The 25,827-nt window shown below is 40.1% G+C and overlaps 1 protein-coding gene across 1 annotated transcript in view; it reads right to left on the bottom strand.

Annotated features, from left to right (window-relative positions):
* The window catches only part of kndc1 (kinase non-catalytic C-lobe domain containing 1), a 58,567-nt gene that overhangs the window by 3,352 nt on the left and 29,388 nt on the right, over positions 1–25,827 (bottom strand). The window contains exons 15-26 of the mRNA XM_061979384.2: positions 16,044–16,425; positions 15,268–15,361; positions 15,100–15,197; positions 14,827–15,011; positions 14,433–14,543; positions 14,194–14,341; positions 12,482–12,637; positions 11,222–11,416; positions 10,797–10,879; positions 9,776–9,926; positions 4,115–4,237; positions 1–57 (exon numbers count right to left, since the gene is read on the bottom strand). The exon at positions 1–57 is cut by the window's left edge and continues 3 nt beyond it. Coding sequence (XP_061835368.1) covers positions 1–57; positions 4,115–4,237; positions 9,776–9,926; positions 10,797–10,879; positions 11,222–11,416; positions 12,482–12,637; positions 14,194–14,341; positions 14,433–14,543; positions 14,827–15,011; positions 15,100–15,197; positions 15,268–15,361; positions 16,044–16,425 — 1,783 coding nt within the window. The remainder of the gene's footprint in view (positions 58–4,114; positions 4,238–9,775; positions 9,927–10,796; positions 10,880–11,221; positions 11,417–12,481; positions 12,638–14,193; positions 14,342–14,432; positions 14,544–14,826; positions 15,012–15,099; positions 15,198–15,267; positions 15,362–16,043; positions 16,426–25,827) is intronic.

A 25,827-nucleotide genomic window follows, 5' to 3' on the forward strand; every position in this document is an offset into this window, starting at 1 on the left:
CACGGCTTGTAGCTCCTCAAGGATCTCAAACATCTTGGATGGCAGATGTTTCCAAGCCTGTGATGGAAAAAAAAACACAAGTGACTTTTACTGCAACCAGTCAGTGAGTATGCAACATAACCCTGATTTATGTTTTTCCTCCCATTTTCTCAACACAATATTTGTTACATTATGACTTTTGTAACTTCCCATTTATGGGACACATTATGAACACACTTTGTGCTCAACTAAAGCCATCCAACCATTTTTCTACACAGCGTGTTTTCATTAGGGGTGTGGGTGAGCTGGAGCCTATTCCGGCTGACTTTAGGTGAGAGGCGGAGTACTAATTGGTCACCAGTGAGTCATTTACAGGGCACAGATATACGTACATGTACACTCACATCCACATCTAAGGACAATTTAGTTTCCAATTAACCCAGTTAGTCTCAAATAACAGAAGAACATGCTTTATTAGTATCATGCAGTATTATTCTTCAAACCCGCTTCGAAAGGCTGTGCACTACAAAATGTGCTCATTGTAGCAATTAATCCTAAATTCTTCATTTTGATTTGAACAATCAGCACAAATACTTTTTTTTTTATGTTAAAGTGGTTTTATATATTGTGTTATCGAGGTAATGTTGCTGAGCAATTTGAAATTATTATTATTTATTGAGTTTATTTATTTCATTTTTCAGTATCAAATGGTTCAAGTCGGTCAACATTTTTTTATAATTTAAGAAAGGATTTTATTTTAATGTTTTTATTTCAGGCAAATTGAAGCACTTTCAATCTTGTTTGTTACAGACCAAAAAACAATGTAGTTATTATTTTTTTTAAGTTGATTAATATTATTATTATTTTTTGTTATTTGTTTTCTCTAAATTTGATAAGGATTCATTGTTGTACAGAAGTGTATTCATAAAAATGTTATACACATATTATACTATTTATAGTCGCAGCGCAGAGTGGGTGTTACGCAAAATGTGTTCTTCTTTCTAGAGGTACGGGGCGTAACAGAAAACAATTTCGAAGCACTGAATTTAAAGAGTGATATTATTGCCAAAACTCCACAAACACACAAAACATTTTTTTTTTAACTCAAGTCCAACGATTCTTAAGTTAAAAAATAAATTAATTAAACAATCTTTAACACAAAAAAATAAAAATTAAAAGAACGATTCGAAGGTATAAAAACAATTTTTTGGAAGTAAAAAAACATTTGGCAAGTAGAGAAGCAATTTTCTTCAACTAAATAAACGATTCGCAAGGATTCACTATTCGCAATTCGCAACAATTCGCAAGCAATCGATTTTCAAATTAATCACAATTCTTATTCGTAATGATTTGTAACCGATCAAAAAAATAATAATAAAATGATAAAAAAACAACAACAAAAAAATAACATTTTTTTTTTTTTTCAATCTGTCCTTGTCCAGCCACTCGGGCAAGTCATATTGTTGATGTAGATGTCCACATTTGGTGTACATATTTACTTTAGAAAAGACAAGTGTTGGATACTCCTCTTGTTGCTTTATTTGTATTTGACTTTATTAAAATGTTTGGGAAGCATTTCATTAAACAAAACCAGTTTTTGTTTGAATACTATAGAAGTTTATCATAGATGTTTATGTATTTTATGGAAGAACATAGTTAGTCAAAGAACTGCAGCATCCAATGTTACTAAAAAAGTATAGATTTTGAATCGAGAATCGATTCTAATTGTGTGGTGCACAAAGATTCACAGCACCTAATAACAATTTTCTTCAAGTTAAAACTTTTGGCAGTAATAGTCCAACCTGCGCGATCCACACAATTGCACTCTACAATGACAGGTGTTGCTGCGGAGTCAATTTAAGGCCAGTCAAGGTGGTGCAGCTCCAGTGAAACTAAAAGGGGTCTGGGTAAGTGTATCAAGATGGCCATCAGTATTTGACATCCAGTGTTTAAAGGTGTCAGTGAGGCGGGGGAACATCCACTCCCTGCTCTTTTCATTGTGGGGAGTTGAGCAAATTTTTTGTGAGCTGCAGCCGATGCAGTCAGTGTGTTAATAAAACACCACTTGTGTTGTATTACAGTATCTGCAAAAAGTTGTAATGGTGGCAGTGTAAAATGGCTAAATGAACTTCCCTGGTGGCAGCAACTTAGCAACTGTCAACGTAGTTCGAAATGAAACGGGTGGATGGCGATGAGGCTACGACAAGTGGCCAAGGACGATGCAAGAAAAACCCAAATATTTTTAAAAGTATAACATTGCATATTTTTCTAATGTGTGGCAGTAGTAACATGACTTCCTCCACTCATATTTTTTTCAGTTTTATGCATTCAAATAAATAAAACCCCGAATCCGCAAATCAAATGGCTATAGCAAAATTTGGCTGAAAAATCACGGTTAGGTTTTTTCTCACAATCGTGCAGCCCAACCTTGGAAACACACTGTCTCTCTTAGCGCACTCCACGACAAAACACGAACCACAAAGAGCATTACATGGAATACATTTCAAGTTTGACTGAATGTTTTATATACAGTACATAAGTAGTATATTACAAAATATGATCTTTGCACTTTGAGTGTTCTAAATATTTGGATATACTGTACAGTAGTACATTGCAAAAATAATTAATCAGGAATGCAGCCATTATTTTCTCTGTGCCTTTGCATAGGTACTTCAGGATCTTACAAAATGTTTAATATAAACAGAACAATGTGGGATCTCAGAATTTTTGGAGGCATAATGAAAATCAGTCTCTTAGCACTTTGTCACATATTTCTCTCAGCTTTATGCATTTGTTTGTGTTAACCATAGCAATGAGTGACACTTCCCTGATACTAATCTAAAACACAAAATGATGTAATAAATATATGTTCCTAAGTATCAGGTGATATAATAACAAACAGTACTTGTTTTGCTGTACAATTGTCATACAACTGTTAAATGATGCATGTTTGGCTACAAACTTTAACGAAACGAGACTTTACAATATACTGTACCACATGGTCCTAATTTCATCAGAGACCAAACTATTGGTCTTCCTCTCCTTAATCGTCTAGCTCTCCTGGCCACTCTTCTCTATCGACTAACCGATACCGGTGCTCATCGATCTATATTTCCAAAGGAAAATCAGAAGTCACTCCTTTTATTTTGTTTCTAATGAGGTGATATACAGATCACCTTTATCAGTTTTCAGCTGACAACTACACTTTGCTGTTTTTGGAGTTACACAATATTTGTATTTATCTTTAATGACAATGTTATGTTATATGATTTTCTCTAGATTTTAATGTGGTTGAGGCAACATTTCCCAAAGTTGTCCTCATCATTCTGTTTTTAAATGTTTTGAACAAAATGTGTTAGCATTTGAAAAATGTGTTGTAAAAAGTAAACAAGTAACTGAAAAAATACTTTAATTTAATAAATGTTGGTGACTGGGGTCACTGAATGCATTTTGTTTGAACTCAATAAAAAGGGCCACAGTTTAGTCCACATGGACGTTTTGCAGACTGTGTTGAGTTTTGAACATGTGACTTCAGTTTCCACCAATGCTTGTTAGAGATTGATCTGGGTATCACTCCATCTTATCTGTCTTGTCTTTTAACAAAGAAACAAGGTAGTCACAATCTTCGTTCAATGAATGTTCTGCAATTTGTCGTCCCCAAAGTAAGAACTGAACTGGGCAAGAAAGCATTTAGGTTTTCAGCACCGATGGCTTGGATTAACCGTCAATCAAATATTAAACTTCAAACCCTTGTTACACTGAATGAGTTTAAAGCTTCTGTGAAAGGACTGCAGTCTACCTTGTCTGTATGCACATGTGTCATGTGAGCAAGTCTTAATGTTGTAAATGTGATGTTTTATGTGTGGTTTACTCTTTTTAATGTAACCTTGCTGCTGCCCTCTTGGCCAGGTCTCCCTTGGAAAAGAGATCTTTGATCTCAATGGGATTTTTATCTGGTTAAATAAAGGCTAAATAAAAATAAAAAAGAGATTGAAAAAAACTGTAATTGAGCATTTAAGAAACAAATTAAATGTAATCTAAGACCAATCACAGTTACAAAAATAAACGTATTTAGCTTAAGGACATTTTGTTACACAGGTTAGAATTAATATCAATTGTGGTGGTGCAAACTTACTGGTAATTGTCTGACAGTCATGTTCTCCAGACCTCCAAGGACCTGCATGGCTGTGGCAAAATTATTGGATTCGTAGCAATGTTTCCCAATCAACAGATACTTAATAAGCAAGGCATCTTGTGCCTGGATGAGGGGAGAGAACGTGATAATGAAAACCTGAGGGAAACATGACTTAAGTCGAGCAACATGCAAATATCTACCGTATTTTTCGGACTATAAGTCACAGTTTTTTTCATAGTTTGGCCGGGCTCCTGTGCGATTTATATGTTTTTTTCCTTCTTTATTATGCATTTTCGGCAGGTGCGACTTATACTTCAGTGCGACTTATACTCCGAAAAATACGGTACTTTAAGGGGGACGGAAGCACAATACAACATATACTGTGTAATGCAATCATGAAAAAATATCACTGCAGGATATGTTCCCTTCTGTATCCGAGTTGCTCTTTCTCATTTTTTCAACTTTCACAAAAGTGACTGTTTGCAAAACAGAACAAAGACAATAATGCTTGGAGAGCGGCACTGCATTTGAGAGGTGATTCATACAGGTTTTCCTCTTTTCTCTAAAATTATTTTCCAGGACAGTTTCAGCGGCTACAGAAACAAGTTATTACGTCAGACACTGATAAATTCCCCCTTTAACTTGCATTTGTCCAGGTTGTTTCTATGTTTATAACTCTATCCATGTGCAGTCTTTAGGAATAATTTAATGCAAACACACTCTGACTTAGCAGACAGCATTGCATTTCATTAGCATGATGAACTGGAGTTACAATGTTCAATTGGGAAATCAATTTGTACGACATTTTACCTTTATTTTCAATCAATTTATCAAATTTCCAGGTTTTTTTGTCTCATAAAATAAATACACTGTTCCCTTGCCACTTAGGGGTTCACTTTCTGCGGCCTCAGCAGTGCCGTCGCAAAGGGGGGGAAGGTGATAACAACTCTAAAGGCTGGAATATACTCTCACGTCACGTAGCTTGCGTCCTCTCTTCTACAGCGTCTTGTTTGATTTATAGTTCTTCCGTGGGGGCATGGCCGTAACTACCATTGAGGACACTAAGATCATGTCCTCGGAATTGTTTTTTTAAGTGACAAAAAGAAGATGATATGACTGACTGCAAATGTACTTTGTGTAGGACATTGTGTGCGCTGTACATCGCCATGCGGTAGATCATCCTCTCACAATATATGATTTTTGGTTCTGCACCGCCGGCTACAACCCCAGACAACAACTTAACGCAATGAAGTACATCATCCGATTCAAAATGTGCTGTCAACATAACGTTAACATTAAATTATACTGACGTGACTAATGTTGGTTTCACCTGAATTAATTTGATGTGAAACTCTTGTCAGTATAATACCACTGTCATGTCAGTCTGGTTCTATACACAGAGCTGAAGCTCGCACCCACCCTAAACGCAGAACATGCAGACCTGGGGTGGCCCGTTTTGCGTGAAGAAGCACATGTCAAATGTAAATTATTGAATGGCAAGGCGCTTCGTATAAAATTTTACTCCAAACGCCTTCCTGGCCAGGTCAAGACCTGTCAACGATAAACTATGGGGACATAATTTACCCCTTGCCTACCTATGGCTCTCGTGGCGCGCGTCAAATGGACTTGTGTTTCAAAACACAAAGTATTGGGTTCAAATCCCTGTTGAAATTGGAGTAACGTTTTTAAATGTATGTTTTAATGATTCTAAAATTGTTCATGGATATTCTATGGATATTCTCATTCATCCAGGTCATTGTAATCAGGACATTCAATCGATCGCAACTGGACTGTTTGGTTAGTCTTTGAGGACGCTCTCATCCAAGTAGGCTTCATGATGATGAAACCAGACTTGTAATTATTTTCCAAAACAGTAACCGCAGCTGATGTTGACTAGATTTTTCCCTTCTTGTAAAGAGTGATGACAACTAAAACAGCAATATCTTTGTCTACGCTGAAACTAATAAGTCAGAACAATCAGTTTACTTTTAATGGACATTTTACTTATAAACCAGAGGAAAATACCTTTGTGAAGACGGACTGTGCAACTTCTGAATGAGTTGCAGCAGGGGACGCTATTATTATTTGCAACTTTATTCGGCCGTTCGGGACAAGAGAGAGCTATGTAATGGAAAATAAATAAAACTGTTAAATAACTACTATAAAGACATGCTGGCGTTAATGTGTATAGTCATGTGTTATTTATGTTTGGTAATAAAAGAGTGTAATACTTTGTGACTTCTTCTGGACGCAACAAAAACAAAATAAGCTTAGAAACGACACATACAGTAATTATTTTTAATTACTTAATTTTTACATTTCAAGTTTCAAAATGTGTGGAGGGCTTAAACAGACACAAACTGTTACGTCTTGGAGGCATGGTTGCGATTGTTGTGTTCCTTCCAAGGCAGGAGACAAGCAGGAGCGGCGTGCAGGTAAGATTTAAGTTTCTTTTAATAAATTATTTTAAGGCAGGATCAAAATTACAAAACAGAGGACGCTAGCAAGCGTGGAGCTAAACAAAAACCAAAATGTCACCAAGGGTGATAAACAAGGAATGCTAGCGTGCACAAACTTACTATGAGGAGAAAACCAGGGGAAACGTAAATGTTGCATAGAGCAAACATTGACCCAGCACTTAATGCTGGGTGACAGGAAACTATAAAGGGGAGTGATTAGCCAAAACACCTGGTGGAAACACTAATTGCAAAACTAAGACAGGTGAGGAGAATCAGTGCCCATGGAAACCAAGAATAAACAGGGAAAGAGTGTGCACCCAGGAAACAGACTAAAGCAGAAACATAACCAACATAAATCATGCCATGATCCGGGTAACGGATCATGACATAACCCCCCCCTTAAGGGACGGATCCCAGACGTCCCAAACAAGAATCCCCTCCCCTACAAAAAAACCCCCCAGAAAGTCAAAAGTCACGGGAGGGTGGAGGGAGGACTTGGTGGTGGGCCGCCAGGCCATGTGTCCCCGAAGCCACCGGGGACAAGTCAGGTGGCGGCGGCGGGTAGATTGTCGCCGCAATCGTCGAGGCGGGCGACCTCGGAACGGCCATGTCTGTGGCCGTTGAGGAGGCGGACGAGACTGGCGCCAGAACCTCAGCAGTCTTTGAGTCCTGTACCAAAGTCTGGGGCGTCGCTGCTGTTGGCGCCAAAGGCGTCCATGAAAAGTCCAGAAACGACAAGGTGGGCGGCGCCGTGGTGCGGACCGCCGGACACGAGGAGGTGGGCGGCGCCGAGGTGCGGCCCGCCGGACACGAGGAGGTGGGCGGCGCCGAGGTGCGGCCCGCCGGACACGAGGAGGTGGGCGGCGCCGTGCTGCGGCCCGCCGGACACGAGGTGGGTACGTCGTAGGCGAGGCAGGCGCATGAGGCGTCGTCGCCGTGGTAACAGGAAGCGTCGTCGCCGTGGAAACAGGAAGCGTCGTCGCCTTGGAAACAGGAAGCGTCGTCGCCGTGGAAACAGGAAGCGTCGTCGCCGTGGAAGCAGGAGGCGTCGTCTCTGTCGGCGTGGGCGGAGCCGTCGCCATGGAAGCAGGAGGCGTCGTCTCTGTCGGCGTGGGCGGAGCCAGAGGCGGAGCAGGCGGCTCGTCTGTCGGCGTGGGCGGAGCAGGCGGCTCGTCTGTCGGCGTGGGCGGAGCCAGAGGCAGAGCAGGCGGCTCGTCTGTCGGCGTGGGCGGAGCCAGAGGCGGAGCAGGCGGCTCGTCTGTCGGCGTGGGCGGAGCCAGAGGCGAATCAGGCAACGGAGTATCTGCGGGTGGTGGATGTCTGAGCTGGACTGCTGTGTTGGCCGTAGGGGGAATCATCACCTGCAGTGCGGAGAGTATACTTCCCATCTGTCTCTCCAAAGCACCAAGGCGGGCATCTTGGTGCTCCGCCATGGCGTTGACGCAAGCCCCAAGAACGCCAAACTGTTCCTCCTGTTGTCCAAGTTGTTTGGACTGTTGGTGTAATGCCCTTTTTACTGGGTCGGTCTCTGCGGGGTCTCTTGTGCTTTGCAGCGCTGGAGCAGGAGGTGGAGAGGATGGCGTTTGCAGGACCACCAGGGTTGATGGTGGCGTCAGAGTGGCAGGCATCCGGGCTGTCGGCGTGGGAGGAGAAAGAGGAGTGGGCGGAGTGTTCTTTGCTGATTGGGATTGTTCCTCCAGTTGCAGTTCTATAAGTACCTTGCGGTACCACTCATCCACCCAAGCCGGACTGTATTCTTCAAGGTTTTTCCCAGAAGATGTCTGGGCTGGAACAGGAAGTGGAGAAGACCGAGCAGCATGTGGTACAGCAGACAGAGGAGACGGAGCAGGAAGTGGGGCCGAAGCAGACACCGCCCCCGCTGGAGAAGAGGCAGGCAGCATCCTCAGTGGAATGAGGTCTGCTTGCCCCGCTGACACGCTACCAGCACTGGCCCCCCCCTCAGGAAGCAGATTCCAGATGCTAGATGGAGCTGGTGGGGGGAGCGCTTGTTCGGCGGGAGCAGAGGGTACGGGCGGGTGGGCTCTAGGAAGCCTGGAAGCTGGCCTTGTGCGTGTGCGCCGCTGGCGGCTTTCTGGACAGTTGCCAGCAGGTGGTGTCTGAGGGGAGGAGAAGCCGCAAGGGAAGAGCCTGGCAGACAATGTTGAGGGCAAAGTGTCCGTGTTGTACCCCCTCTGCGCCTGCGCAGAGCTAGCCCGCTGCCGGAGCCTTCGCGTACCAGGTGGGGTGGACGACGTCCGGGTGGCTTGAGAGTGGGGGAGGAAACGGGTCTCTGCTTCCGTGAATTTAGCCATTAGCTGCCCCCATGCTACCATGGCGTCGGCCGGAAGGTCTTCTTCGGACAGCTCGGCTTCGTCCTCGTATTGCCACGGCTGGATGTCCGCTTGGAGTTCCAGGAGGATCTCTTGTTTGTCCGTGTTGGACAGGAACACTTCGTCTGGCTGGGTCAATCTGTTACGTCCTGGAGGCATGGTTGCGATTGTTGTGTTCCTTCCAAGGCAGGAGACAAGCAGGAGCGGCGTGCAGGTAAGATTTAAGTTTCTTTTAATAAATTATTTTAAGGCAGGATCAAAATTACAAAACAGAGGACGCTAGCAAGCGTGGAGCTAAACAAAAACCAAAATGTCACCAAGGGTGATAAACAAGGAATGCTAGCGTGCACAAACTTACTATGAGGAGAAAACCAGGGGAAACGTAAATGTTGCATAGAGCAAACATTGACCCAGCACTTACTGCTGGGTGACAGGAAACTATAAAGGGGAGTGATTAGCCAAAACACCTGGTGGAAACACTAATTGCAAAACTAAGACAGGTGAGGAGAATCAGTGCCCATGGAAACCAAGAATAAACAGGGAAAGAGTGTGCACACAGGAAACAGACTAAAGCAGAAACATAACCAACATAAATCATGCCATGATCCGGGTAACGGATCATGACAACAAACATTTGATTTAAATAACATTCTAGGAACACAGTCCAGGGCCACCTGTACAGTACTGTGTTGACGTGAAATAATTGAATTCTATAATGACTAATAACCAATTTTTAAGTACATTACATTTATTGTGATAGGACATTACAATACGACACAAAACGTACAAGCTATCACACATGCAGCAAGACAAATGAGATTCTGTGTTTAATTACCATAAAATCAAAACGGTGTACTTTGTCTGCGCCTCACCTTGACCGATTCACAACTAACTATTTCACCAGCTATCCACTTTGTAACTCTGTCAGCATGAACGAGCAGCTGCTGGAGGGAGGATTCTGGCGGCATGCCCTCATGTGTGCTCTTTGCTAGTGTTCTTGGCAGGGACCCATTACTTGAGGTGCTGAGGGACAGAATGGAAGGTTAATAGGGAAACCTACAGTGTTCACTTGCTAAATTATTTTAATTATTTAACGTGATGCACATGTTTTCAGTGTAAATAAGTGTACATTTTTTAAAGTGAATGCATTTTCAACAAATAAGTAGATCATTATCTGCAGAATTGATTTCCTTCTAAATAAACAAATTACCTAATATGTATCCAAATTGACTCATGGATTGTGCAATTAAGTAAAGAAAATATTCTCCATTATTTATATATTTATTTTCAATGTAATTTCTTTACTTGTCTTTATTTAATGTCCCAACTAATTCGAAATTATATATTTTCTATTTATTACTAACAATTTATTCCTGTTAATTGTTTGTAACACCGCACAAATTACACAGCACAATTATGTTAACTCCTGTTGGCTTGTTGACATGTTTGTTTCTCCTAACACCCTCCTTCCTTTTCATGCTTGACTTGAACAACATTCAAATGACAATATGTAAGCAAATAAAACATTAAGTGTCAACATGTAAAAGATATGTGTGAATGAACCAATAGCAAAAGACATGGAGAAGGAGTAGGAATAAATAAGCTCTTCCTACTCCATTTCAGTTGAACCGTGCAAACTTAACCATGTGATGATGTTGAGCATGTCTGAAACAAATAAACCATAACCATACAATACAATGTTTGATAGTACACTAATTTGCTTTTTTTCACCTATAACACAAATCAAAAATATGATGTTTTGTTGATATGGAATAGCATATATTGACGATATTAGATTCCTTTTAGCATCTTCAATGTGCAAACGTATCAAAATAGCCCCCCTTCCCTCCAGTAAAATATTGCAATAAATTTAAAAATAAAAACTGAACTCACTTGTTATGCCTTGATGGCTCGTCCCTCATGCCACGTATTCTAGAATTGAGGAACTGAACTGGATGGCATCTTTGAAAAATAGCCTGCATTTTGAAAGATTACATATCCGTGGATAAATGTCTCTCTCTAGTGTTCACAAACGCACATGCATGTTCACCAAACAACACAAGTACGCTCATTTCATTCACTACTTCTATAAATGACTGTTGTATACATGTTATTTTCTGTCATTACACATGGCTGATGTAATAGTGACAGTTTTTATTTTACAGGACAGACAGAAATCAGTTGTCTTTTGTTACATGTGTTGATGTTCCATCCCGTCTACACACAGGTGTAAACACAAGCCAGATCAGGTTCTAATCATATGGTGAGGCCAGCTGAAATGAACTGTATGGTTTGGTAGAAATGTATTGTTCACGTACCTGCTGCATAAGGGTGAGTTGCTGGGCTACATGCTGTGCAGTGTACTGTTTCTGGTTGAACGGAAGATGCTCATCACGGCAGAGGCAAATTCTACAAGGATCTTCCACTAGGCAGCGAGGCACTGGGATGGCTGAAGCGACGGAGAAGGCCTTCTCTTTTGTCGTGGATGTTGAAGGCTGCACAACTGTTCTCCACTACATACAAATAAAAATACAGGTATTAGTGAATATGTGATATTCTGAATTGTTATATCATTTTATATGAAAACTGATCAAATGAGTTGTTTTGATTATATAAACAATGTCTTAATGCCTAAACATGCAAATGAGACCTACATTATTGCTGTACATAGTACCTCCAAATGGTAAAAATGGCAAAATTAGCAATGGCAGGAAATTGTACTATTGAAGCACCCATACTTGCCAACCCTCCCGGATTTTCCGGGAGACTCCCGAAATTCAGCGCCTCTCCCGAAAACCTCCCGGGACAAATTTTCTCCTGAAAATCTCCCGAAATTCAGACGGAGCTGGAGGCCACGCCCCCTCCAGCTCCATGCGGACCTGAGTGACGTGTTGACAGCGGCCAGCCTGTTCTCACGTCCGCTTTCCCACAATATAAACAGCGTGCCTGCCCAATCATGTTATAACTGTAGAATGATGGAGGGCGAGTTCTTGGTTTCTTATGTGGGTTTATTGTTAGGCAGTTTCATTAACGTCCTCCCAGCGCGGTAACAACACACAACAACAGCAGTCACGTTTTCGCCTATGTAAAGCAGTTCGTCTGCCGTAAACAGCAATGTTGTGACATTCTTAAACAGGACAATACTGCCATCTACTGTACAAGTATATGTGACAAGAACATCTAGGGCTTTTAGAGAGTGCAGCGCACAACTGCTAAAATATATATATATATATATATATATAATAAAATAATTATATAGCTAGAATTCACTGAAAGTCAAGTATTCCATATATATATATATATATATATATATATATATATATATATATATATATATGAAATACTTGACTTGGTGAATTCTAGCTGTAAATATACTCTTCCCCTCTTAACCACGCCCCCAACCACGTCCCCGCTCCACCCCCGAACACGCCCCCCCCCCTCCCCACCCCCCACCTCCCGAAATCGGAGGTCTCAAGGTTGGCAAGTATGGAAGCACCTGTGTACATTTACTGCACTGCTTCTTTAACCAACTCGTCACTTAAAAAAACTTGACATGACACATCATTGATAATACCCACCATTTTCTCGAGATCCTCTGTAAATGACTGGATACAAAGAGATTGACCATGTGCCTCATATCCAAAGTGACTCCCTCTCCTTGTGCTCCAAAGTGGACTTGGAGGACTGTGAAGAGCAGCAAGAAGGACCTCACCTTGACAATCTACAGGAATTACCTGGCAGAACACAAAGGGGGAACAGTTCTAACTACAGTGTTCTCCACCGAACTACATTTTATCAGTGGCAGCAGGTTTTTGGGTATGCGACGTCATTGTCTAATTAGCATAATTTGCCATGGCACATGTCATCTGGATGCTGTGGGAGAGACAAAGTGAGCCATTAAAAATTAACAAACATACTGTAACTTTTTTTGTCACTAGCGACACATAACCAACCACTTTTGAGTACTTTTACATTCTCTACAAATAAACCCAGATTAAACAATCTTTAGGAAAAAATATAAGACAGTCTCAATATAATGTGGTTATGAGTAAGGGTAAATAGTTAGGGCCGAATCAATTTGTGATGGATGGGAAACACTAAGAACTATATCAGATACTAGGGGTGCACGATACATACTGGACAGATAATGTAATGTAATGAAACATTTTCAAAAACACTCCAATGAGGAGAGAATACCCTTACTGTGCTGTCGGAGCATTAAGGTGCTTTCACACATTGCCGGTTTAGATAGCGGTTCAAGGCAATTTGCCACGCTGCGCCAAAGACTGTGTTAACATTGAACACAAAACCTGGTCATTTGTCACTCATCCGCCATGAAATTAAACTTCTCGCAGTGGTCTCGGTGGCCTGCAATGGCTTGAAATTCAAAACACCTTTCGCAGGGTAAAGAATGGCAGCTTCCGTAGAGTCTACGATAATACACCGCTATAATCTGCCACTCACCACTTTTTCCTAGACCTTCACGACTTGAAGGCGGTGATTACACGGTGGTGGCAGAGTTTAACAGGGAAACTTTACAGACTCTTCAAAGAGCAACACGTAGGCACTGTAGATGATGTGGAGTAGAGGGACTCCGCCGTCTATCGTAGAAATCCATAGTACTACCGTGCATATCTGCATTGGCGCTGTGTTCAAAACTTGTTAAAACAGGCTTTGCGCCATCACTGAAAAATGGTTTCACAGTGGTTTGAGAATTGCCAAACCGGCAATATGTGAACGCTCCTTTAGAGTAAGTAGAAGAAGCGCTCTTTTCTCCTACCTTGTAGGAGGTCATAAACGTCCCCTGAGCTTATTGTAAACAAACATGTCTTCCATCGTGTGGGATATCTTCACCGTTTCTGAGGAAGACATTTTGCTTGCTATTTACACCAAATGTTCTGCAAACATTCCGCAAGAGGGAAACATACATCAAACTTTAACACATCAAATCTTATCAGCTCCCTGGAATGCCAGCATCGCTACGACAGTGTTTTGAAAGCCGACAAAGACGCCTCAAAGCTAGCCACAAAGAAGAGGTGTACACAAACTACAGTTCAATTGAAAAAAACCCATTACAAATAAATTAGTTATAGCTATCGGTATTGAGAAGCCAGAAGTTATGCATATCGATATCGGCTTGAAAAAAAAATCATGCATTCCTATCAGAAACATTTTAATATTTGAATCCAGGGGTTGGCAAGCTAAGACGTAAAGTTCACAGCAAAATGTTTGCAGACTCCTTATCCCAAAACCAGCAGCTATTGACCAAAATATTTATTTGTGTTATTACCTCAGTATGAAGAAAGTTTTCTAAAACATCCACAATGGTGGACTTTGGTGTGAAGTCGATTAGTTTACTGTCTATAATCCATAAGTGTAGCAGATCCAAACTGCGGTGAAAGATGTTAGTACTATTTTCTGACATGTCTGGACCTCCTCTGTCGGTGAAAACAAAACAGTGTTATTAAATGAGTATGTAATTTTTGTAATTGAAGCCTGTATTATACTGTGTGTGTTGTAGTAGCATACCTTACAGCACTGATGAATTTCTCCATAATAAACTGCAGTAATTGCTCCGGAGTGCAAAAAAAGCGATATGTATACAGGAACTGCTGGATGTACCCCTCCGAAGCAGCATTTCTTTATCAAAGGAAGACATTGTTTTCATAATTCAGTTTTCAGTGAGTAGGGGATTTAAAAGTGTCAGAGGTGACTGCTTCCTGACCATTACTGAGGTGCCTATAAGCAAGGCACCAAGCTCCCAAACTCTTCACAAGCATATCACATATAGTTTGACATCTCTTTCATAACTACATGTGAGAATTTGCTCTTTTTGTGGTGTAATGCATGCAACACAACATATACAGCAGTGTGAAATGTGAATATTCTCAAAGGGATTACATTAAGTACTGTAAAAAGATACCTTCCATAAAGGTATGTCATGAGGCCGAGAGGCGTTCCAGCTTGCAGATGTCTTTTTCCTTTGCAAGTTGCAAAGTTCAAGACGGATGTGTCCTCAGAGCTTTGGAGAGCCAAAGTGTTTGGCCCACAAGTAGCCAAAGAGGGCAGTAATGACACGTCTAAACCCCACTGAGCCACAATCTGAGTCTGCAGAAATAGAGAAAGAAATAATTTGAATGCACACACAATGTTAGTTGACATTTCTGTGTTGGGAGTTGGAGTACTTCGACGGCACCTCGAGGTATTTCTTGACATCATCCAAGAAGATCACTTTAGCTCTCAGTTCGTCAAGCTCAGACTTGAGTTTGGACAGCATCACTTTGTTCTCTGAACCTTTGGGATACATTTATTTTTTATGAGACACACTATACTATTTGATGCACAAAATGGGTTACTTGCTAACCTTTGTTTTTTTTCTCTTGCTGGCATAGTTTTTGATAGAAATTCCTTGTTTTCTTGAGAGTCTTTGTTTCGATTGTCAGCTGCTGTTGCAGTTCCTATTGAACAAAAGCAACACGGCATCAAAAAATTCTGTAACAGTGCCTTCGGGTGTTTCAGTGATATTTTATGGGTTTTTCTTTCTCTTCACCATAGCAACTAAATGCAACAGATCCTTTGAAGTAAACGGCAGGAGAAATTGCAAGAGTGACTCGCAAGATGTGTTGTGAGCTGTTATTTTAAGGCCTTCTAAAGGGAGAAGTGGGCCATCAAAGTGTGCAAACACTAAGATTCATTAATATTCCCCTGCAAATTATAATGACTTACTATGCCAAGGGCCAAGTTCAACTGTTTTAATATGCAGACCCAGTTTGGAGAGAATAATATGCCAATTATCTTTAAGGCCCCCACATGCGCTCATCTCATTTGGCCTAAAGGTTTCCCAACTTTCTGCATAATTCCATTATTTATTTACATTTTTGCAAAGGTCCAAAAGATGGGGAATAAATACAATGGTCGAAAACCAGCAGGTATATAATGCGTTATAGGTTATTATTAGTTGATATCATGTAACTATGTATGTACAGTATGTATATATGTGAATGTACGATTCAATTATGAAATGATTACATTGGTCCACATTTGTCTTTTTTAAACATGAAATATTGTGTATTTAGACTATTTTTGTAACCACAATTATATAAGCCAAAAAGCCAATCAGTGCATATCTGCTTCACTCACCTGTGATTTCACAGCCAGACATGGTGATCCTGTGTACTGGCCGAGACTCAAAGCATACTGGATCACTTCTGGGTTAAAACAGTCCTCTCCAAAGAAAGCCAGGGCCCAAGTGGGCCTGAAGTACATGTATGGTCCATCTGCTTTGGGTCCACTTGAGAGGAGTTCCTCTGATATTAGAGAATCGCTGTGCTCTATCTCTTCTGAGCAGTCTGGACCCATCTGCTCATCATAGACATCATGCAACGTTTTCTTTACCTGGGACTGACACTCAGCTTCAGAGAGACTTTCATCGCTGGCCCCAGCTGAGTGGTCTCTTCCCTCTGTGATCCTTGCGTCCAAACCGTCCATGTCTGTGTTCAGAAGAAGAGCGCGGCGAGATGGGCTAGTGAGGGGAAAAAAAAAAAGAGAGTTGACGGAATCACGTGTGGTAAAAAAGCCCCCAGCAAAACGGTGAAATCGACTTGCCCTGGGTGAGTGTCTCTTTTTGAAATACACAATGCATTCACTGTGCAAGTGATGAGCATAAAAGCAATTCAAGCTGAACTCCTTTCCTGTAGTATATTTTCCTTTCCAGTCACAAGAGCTAAAATAGAACCCATGTCTAACACATTTTTAGAACAACATTAACAGACCACAGATGCATTATGTGTGTGTCCTTTTGTCAACATTGATGGATTTCACTATGATGCATTGGACTGCATTTTATCATACATCTTGTGACTTCAGTCTGCGGCAGAGAACCGAATGACTAAAAACAGACTAAAAACAGCTCAGGGCTCTGCGGCACTACCAGTCCTTACAATATTTCCGTTTCTCACATACTGAAGCTTGCCTAAGCCATACATTCAGTGCAACAGATTCATTAAACACAACTTCAACTTGTGTGCATATATTTTAAGGTTTAACACATGCACACAACGTTTTTCCTAAATAACCTGAAACAGTGAAGTTTCAGGGAGATCAATAGATAAAGATCAGTTAATCAAAAAGCTATTTAAAAATATTTTTCATCTATCAACTGACATATATCTTCAATAAGTACAGTGCATTAATGAGTGCTTTAAATGCGCCTTTAAATTATACACCACAAATATTTGATCAAACAGTAGTAGAGCACCTTATTTAAGCAGGAATTGTAATCTTTTTACTAAGACAATTTGGAAAATTCGATGCTTTCAATATTTTTTGGAACAATCTGCAGAAGTCTCTTTTTTGTTCCAGTACACAAAGCATTAAGATTATATTTTTTTCTACAGCGGTGCCCCAATTTAAGAGTGTTTTGAGATAATAGCTGTCTCTGAGGTACTGGTAATGTTTATGCTCTAGGTTTCAAGCAAACATTCGAGTTACAAGCATTCCCGCCATTCGTTGGGGGGGGTTGGTGCGGGGGCAAGCACCAATTAAATTGATTAAAATTAATTCATTGATTTTAGATACAGGTGTTCTGAGTTAAAAACTCTGTCACAGAACCAATTAAGCTCGTAAATTGAGGTACGGCACTAATGTGTTTGGTAAACCTTGTGAGACTGGATGTCAAACCCATCAAACACCATTGTGATGAATAAGAAAATATATGTTGGGCCAGTATTGCTCGTCTAAACATTGGTATCTTCTGACCTAAAAATGCTTTTAAGCATTTTATAGTGCAAAAAATCTTGAAGTTTTTCCAATCAGAAAAGTGAATTTTTTTATAGTTTTATGTTGAGCTACTTGCGCATTTAAACTTTCATTGACAGTTACAGTAAACACTCTCTCCATCCTAAATCACCATCTTGTACACTGTACATAGAAAACATTGTTTTTTTTTGTTTTTTTTACAATTAGATTGCATGTATTTATTCAGTATGAAAATAGAGAAAAAATTGCTCTGTACCAGTGTTAAATGAAGTAGCGCTCAATGGGTAGGCGATGAAGCTCAAGTCCACAGGAGGAGAAAAAGTATTCTCTTACAATCCAACAGCCATGTTGCCTTCTGACAAGTTGACAAGACAAAAGCAAACAGCTGTGATGACTCGGTTTCTGTAAACAGATCCACTGTGTGATGAAGATTGATCAGCAAAAATGGTACTATAGCAGCTAATTAAACATTGCCTGCACATTACCATTACAGAGGATAAACTGAAAGACCTCTGCAAGACAGGCGTCAATTCTCTATATAAATGAAGAGACATATATATGCATACATATGTTGCTTAAATTTATTTATTTATTTATACACCTTTACATGTCATCTACAATGCAGAAGAGGCTTGACAAGCACCCTCAAAGTGGTCAGACACTTCTCAGCATTCACCCAGACTTTTAAAAAGCGCACAGGCAACATTATTAATGAACACTGCTTCATTCACATGTATTTCATGCTTATTTAAGTGTCTACAAGTGTGAACAGGGCATTGTCAGTTGGGATAATATCATTGTTAGCTATGAATGTCTCATCAGAATACAGTTGTGAATAAGGTCTCATCATTTTCGGACAAGTATTATGCGTTTTATTATTTACTGTATGACACCTTTTTGTCTTCTTTTACAGAGCCACTTTTAGGCATCAATCATTTTGAGAACACAGTGATGATGTAGATTTTAGGGTTGTTAAGAGATTTTATATTAATAACTATATATGTATTTATTAATCTCTTTATGTGTCAAGTTAGTTGTTGACTAGCACTTGTTCCAAATAAACAGCTTATTCTTCTTAAGGTTATTATACCTAATATTCTCATTAGCTACATAATTTACGTGCACCCAAGGGCTATGTATACTTCTTTATATTTCTTGATTAGCCTGGTGAATTATTCTAGCACTGCTGCCACCTAGCTGGAGGTTTGTGGTAATGTTCAAGCAATTATAAAGACCCTAATATGGAAATGCGTCCTGGGTATGACGTTAAACTACATCCAGGTATGAGATGGGAGGTTGTGTGTGGGTTTAGTGAGTCCCAACTAACGTCTATAAAATGCACACAAAGAACCGTTTGCACCTTCTCTTGTGACTGGCGGGCGGTCAGCGCCATAAAGCTGAGCGGGTCCCTGGGTAATTGGGGCGCGGACAACCAACAGGACAGACTAAGTTCAACAGCCTAGTAAGGCAATTAGTCTAGGAGAAGGATCTCTGATATAAAATACCCCTTCCAACCCGCACCAAGCCAGCGTGGAAGGTGTAGGCTAATAACCAGCATGAAAAGTACGCCAAGAAGACGGCCCCCAGTCCCCAGCAGTTCCAGAGGGAACAGTGCAGTGGCAGGGAGCAGCTAGAGATCGTTCACTATGGCAGAAACCTGCTGAGGCTTTCGTCCAGTAGTGGACTGACAACGGCTGATGATGAATATGGAAATCCCTCTGGCTCTCATGGGCCCCCTGAAACCTCACTGTGTTCAGAAGTTCTGTTAAAGATTTACAGGTCAAAAGCAGAGCAGATGTTGCTTCAGATCACCATCTTCTGAGGCGGAACTGGGAAGGGCAAATCAGAGGTACATCACTGCTCTAAAAGAAACAGCCAGGCCAGAAGACTTCAGGACCATGCTCCCTAAAAACACCCAGATTCTGCAACAGCATGATCGAGGGCGAGACCATTATTGAGAAGTGGCATAGCAATAAAGAGGTAATAATATCAACATGTCAGAAAGTGCTATAGGTTACAAGAAGAAGGGGAGAAAATAATGGATCTCAGCAAGAACCTTCGGAAGAATACAGGAGAGGAAAAGGAAGAAGGCAGAAATAAATAATAGCTGCACACATGCTATAAAGGCCAATGCCCAAGAACAGAATTCAGAGCTAATAGAATAGTTATGAGGGGGCATAAGGGCAGATAAGATAAATTACTTGGAGGCACTGGCAGCAGAGGCAGAAGAGGCAGCACAAAAAGGTAACTTGAGGGAGCTGTATACTAACATCATAAAGCTCTCAGGCAAGTTTAGCCAACCAGAGAGGCCATTGAGGGATAAAGAAGAGAACAATATTCCCGGTATAGAACAGCAAAAGCTTGGAAGGGTTGAGCATTAAGAAAATCTCTCGAATAGACCTTCTCCATCAAACCTACGAAAAATCCAACCAGCCAAAAGTGACCTTTCTATCATATGTGACGTTTCAAAGAAGGAAACAATGTACAAGGCCATAAATCAATTGAGAAACGGGAAGATACCATGCTGGCAGAAGCTTTGAAAGCAGATGAAGTGACCACTGTGGAAATGCTCTACCACCCATTCCAAAACATTTGGGAGGAGGACTTTCCATCTGAGTGGAAGGAGGGCCAAATCATAAAGCTTCCAACGAAGGATCGCCTTAGTTCCTACAGGGGGATAACACTGCCATCAAACTCATCTTAAATCTTCAACAGAGTTCTCCTAAACAAAATGAAAGATGCGGTTCACCCACATCTCCGAACTCAACAAGCTAGCTTCAGGAAGAGAAGGTCATGCACTGACCAGGGGCCTCATGTATTAAGCTTGCTTCCGCAAAAAAAAAGAAGACATACACCATTTACATGGCAAATATGAGATGCATCAAGAGTGAACTTGATGTGGATAAGGACTGCTTCAAGCCTACTTCATGGCTTGAAGCAGGCTGTGGATACTTTGGCAACACACGGAGGTGGTCATTTGGACTTTGCCAATATTTGATTTCAACAATGTACAAAACCCAAAACCAGTAAAGTTGGCACATTGTTTGAATTATAAATAAAAACAGAATACAATGATTTGCAAATCCCCCCCCTATTTGGACATTATAACTTTCTAGTGGAGTGTAGTCGGGTGCACACAAAAACTACACACACAAAAGCGCACACACAATAGACTTACCAAGCAGTGTGCTGTTGTCATCGCGTCACGTGGAGTCCAGCCAAAAGGACGTGGAACATCTTGACGCCATATAAGCGCATTGTGGCATGCTTCTGGATGGTCACGTGACCAATGGACGGGACAAAGTGGTCTAAATTTGGACTTGTTATTAAGTTATGGAGTTATAAGTGTAATAAGTGCCTTTAGAAGGCTATTTATATATAATATTTATATATATATATATATATATATATATATATATATATATATATATATATATATATATATATATATATATATATATATATATATATAAATAAACAGGGCTCGAATTTAACATGCCACGACCGCCCTCGTCATTTGCCGTAATGCCCTAAAAAAATTGACCAGCATCTGCGGCAAGAACATGCCGTGACTGCGTTTGACTTTTTACTTGCTAATGGACTAGGAATGTAACAATAAACGGGATGATAATTTGCGAAATAATTCCAGATGGTTAGTAATTTACCGAAAAAAACGTCATTTATTAATGCATTTTAGGCAACACGAAGTCAGGCGCATGCGCACTAGCATCGTTTGGCTTGATAATCATGGCGGACTAACTACACAGACTTTGCTCCGGAGATTTCCGCTCGGAGTAAACAGAGCCAAGTGCTTGGTTTAACATAATTTTCCCTCGCTTCCCGACGTGCGTTTAAGAGCGCACTGCTGTGTTTAGATGGAGACAGGTGTGGACAATATTGGAGACAGACACACTTGTCCCCACACAAAAAGTATACAGCGAAGGAGAAAACTATTTGATGCTGCTTTTATTTTCTCAATACAGCATCCATCAGCTGTGACAGAGTTAATGAGGTGAGGAAACATGCATCAGGCGATGTGTCGTGAACATCTTTACAACTTGTTTATAAAGTCTTTAGTTTGTTTACTGGGATGCTCTCTCGTCTTTTATTTAACTGCAAACTGTATCAGTGTTCAAATAACATCAATACTAGCTAAAATGTTTTGTCATCGCATCGAACTGAACGAAGGCTGTGAAGATTGTGTATGCGATGTGAGAGGTGTCACTCCTCTTTATTTGTGTTGGCCAAACTGTTGTGCTGAACCACAAGGAGGCACTTCATCGTCATTAGCCAAACTGCTTTGTGTTTTATTTTGATATAAAAAGTAAACGCCATGTATTTTTTACATTACTTGTGTTTTTTTCATGTCACAAAGGTATTACTACAAAAAACATTCATGTGACACAGCATTTTGTTGATGTGTTATTGTGTATGGTTAATTTCTATACAACATGTTTCTGCTCAAACTCTTAGTGCATCTGTCCCAATACAGCATCTACAAACCCCGTTTCCATATGAGTTGGGAAATTGTGTTAGATGTAAATATAAACGGAATACAATGATTTGCAAATCATTTTCAACCCATAAGATATTTGATTTTCAAACTCATAAACTTTTTTTTTTTTTTTTTTTTGCAAATAATAATTAACTTAGAATTTCATGGCTGCAACACGTGCCAAAGTAGTTGGGAAAGGGCATGTTCACCACTGTGTTACATCACCTTTTCTTTTAACAACACTCAGTAAATGATTGGGAACTTAGGAAACTATTTGTTGAAGCTTTGAAAGTGGAATTCTTTCCCATTCTTGTTTTATGTAGAGCTTCAGTCGTTCAACAGTCTGGTGGTCTCCGCTGTCGTATTTTACGCTTCATAATGCGCCACACATTTTCGATGGGAGACAGGTCTGGACTGCAGGCGAGCCAGGAAAGTACCCGCACTCTTTTTTTACGTAGCCACGCTGTTGTAACACGTGCTGAATGTGGCTTAGCATTGTTTTGCTGAAATAAGCAGGGGCGTCCATGAAAAAGACGGCGCTTAGATGGCAGCATATGTTGTTCCAAAACCTGTATGTACTTTTCAGCATTAATGGTGCCTTCACAGATGTGTAAGTTACCCATGCCTTGGGCACTAATGCACCCCCCATCACAGATGCTGGCTTTTGAACTTTGCGCCGATAACAGTCTGGATGGTTCGCTTCCTCTTTGGTCCGGATGACACGATGTCGAGTATTTCCAAAAACAATTTGAAATGTGGACTCACCAGACCACAGAACACTTTTCCACTATGCATCAGTCCATCTTAGATGATCTCGGGCCCAGAGAAGCCGGCTGCGTTTCTGGATGTTGTTGATAAATGGCTTTCGCTTTGCATAGTAGAGCTTTAACTTGCACTTACAGATGTAGCGACAAACTGTATTTAGTGACAGTGGTTTTCTGAAGTGTTCCTGAGCCCATGTGGTGATATCCTTTAGAGATTGATGTCGGTTTTTGATACAGTGCCGTCTGAGGGATCGAAAGTCACGGTCATTCAATGTTGGTTTCCAGTCATGCCGCTTACGTGGAGTGATTTCTCCAGATTCTCTGAACCTTTTGATGATATTACGGACCGTAGATGTTGAAATCCCTAAATGTCTTGCAATTGCACTTTGAGAAATGTTGTTGTTAAACTGCTTGACTATTTGCTCATGCAGTTGTGGACAAAGGGGTGTACCTCGCCCCATCCTTTCTTGTGACAGACTGAGCATTTTTTGGGAAGCTGTTTTTATACCCAATCATGGCATCCACCTGTTCCCAATTTGCCTGCACACCTGTGGGATGTTCCAAATAAGTGTTTGATGAGCATTCCTCAACTTTATCAGTATTTATTGCCACCTTTCCCAACTTCTTTGTCATGTGTTGCTGGCATCAAATTCTAAAGTTAATGATTATTTGCAAAAAAAAAAAAATGTTTATCATTTTGAACATCAAATATGTTGTCTTTGTAGCATATTCAACAGAATATGGGTTGAAAATGATTTGCAAATCATTGTATTCCGTTTATATTTACATCTAACACAATTTCCCAACTCATATGGAAACGGGGTTTGTATATACATACACACACACACACACACACACACACACACACACACATACATATATATATACACACACACACACACACACAAATATATGTATTAAGGCTGTCAAACGATTAAAATATTTCATCGCGATGAACGCATTTTGTTTATAGTTAACTCAAAATGAATCGTGATTAATCGCAGATGGATCATTTTTTATCATTAAGTGTTTCTTAGACAGATAATTTTAAGGTTTTAACACCAAGATTGGACAAATAATGTGCTTTAATGAAATGTGTTTTAAACATGCTTTTTTAAAACAGCTCAAAACAAATAGGACAAGCATGCTTTTAATGAAAAAAACAACAAAAAAACGTGATGGTGTCTTGCCAGATTTTGGATTTTGTTGACAAAATTTGTATTCTTGCTTTAGGAATATTTGCGTTCAGAGGAAAAACTACATTTCCATGTTTCGATACCAGTTACACACAATAACACAAAATGTGTATTGTTACGATAATGCTTTGATTGTAAAAGATGTTTGGTCATGTAATCTGTGATCGGTCTACCTGAATAAATGCTTCTGATGTTCTGTACATTACATGTTGTACAAGTTAAAGGTCTTCATATTGCTGCACAGCAACATGTAATATTAAGCCTGTGGATCACTCTGTAATTAAAGACTACCAGAACATGTTATAAAATCATTTACACAATATTTCAGCGAGCCACAAAATCCACCCCCCACAAATATTCCTCAACTGACGTACTAGCATTTTTTGTTGCAAATATCACAGAATAACATTACAAAACATCTATGACAAATAATGATCAGAATGTAAGATATTTTTTATTTTGTTAATGTAGGTAAACCGGATGCATAGTGTATCGCTTTTATTTTGAAGCCAGAAAAGTTTGTGATTGGTTTGAGAAAGTGTCTTGACATGTTTTGATGTCGGATCGACTGTTTGCGTAGCAGGCATTTGCTGCAGTGATGTCGCCTCGTCTCAGCGAAGAATAGTCCTTTCTTATCGGGACAACAATTTGCCATGACTTTGAGACTGATATTTCCATAATGTAGTCTTTTCTTTGTCCATTTATGCTCGCTATTTACCTACTCTTGGCTCATCACTAACGAATGAACTGCAGCCAAGTTTCCCTCGCTACGGCATGGCCCGTATTTTTTTTTTTTAAATACATATACACACACACACACACACACACACACACACACACACACACATACATACATACATATATCCATCCATCCATCCATCTTCTTCCGCTTATCCGAGGTCAGGTCGCGGGGGCAGCAGCCTAAGCAGGGAAGCCCAGAATTCCCTCTCCCCAGCCACTTCGTCCAGCTCCTCTCGGAGGATCCCGAGGCGTTCCCAGGCCAGCCGGGAGACATAGTCTTCCCAACGTGTCCTGGGTCTTCCCCGTGGCCTCCTACCGGTCGGACGTGCCGTAAACACCTCCCTAGGGAGGCACTCTAAATATATATATAGAGTATATATATATATATATGTATATATATATATATATATATATATAGAGTATATATATATATATATATATATATATATATATATGTATAATATATATAAATATATACACACATATATATACACACACATATGTATATATATATATATATATATACACACATATACTGTATACAAATATATATATATATATATATACACACAAATATATATATATACATATATACACACACACACACATACATACATACATACATACATACATACATACATACATACATACATACATACATACATACATACATACATACATACATACATATATATATATATATATATATATATATATATATATATATATATATATATATATATATATATACTGGATTATGTCTATTATGGGATATTGTGAATTGTTACATAGAGTGTACAAGTATAGTTTGATCACCCTTTTTCTCTGTTAGTCCTTAAATAGTCTTGGACTATTTAAGGGAGGCTGTTCAATCAGTCGGAGTGGTTGGTGGTGAGCTAGTAGTTTGTGGAAAGCTGGAGTAGTGCTGAAAGTGAGTTGTGATTTTTGAGCTGCAGATGTTTTTTCTTATG

The sequence above is a fragment of the Nerophis lumbriciformis genome, linkage group LG02 (genome assembly GCF_033978685.3).
Source record: "Nerophis lumbriciformis linkage group LG02, RoL_Nlum_v2.1, whole genome shotgun sequence".
NCBI classification, from domain to species: Eukaryota; Metazoa; Chordata; class Actinopteri; order Syngnathiformes; family Syngnathidae; genus Nerophis; species Nerophis lumbriciformis.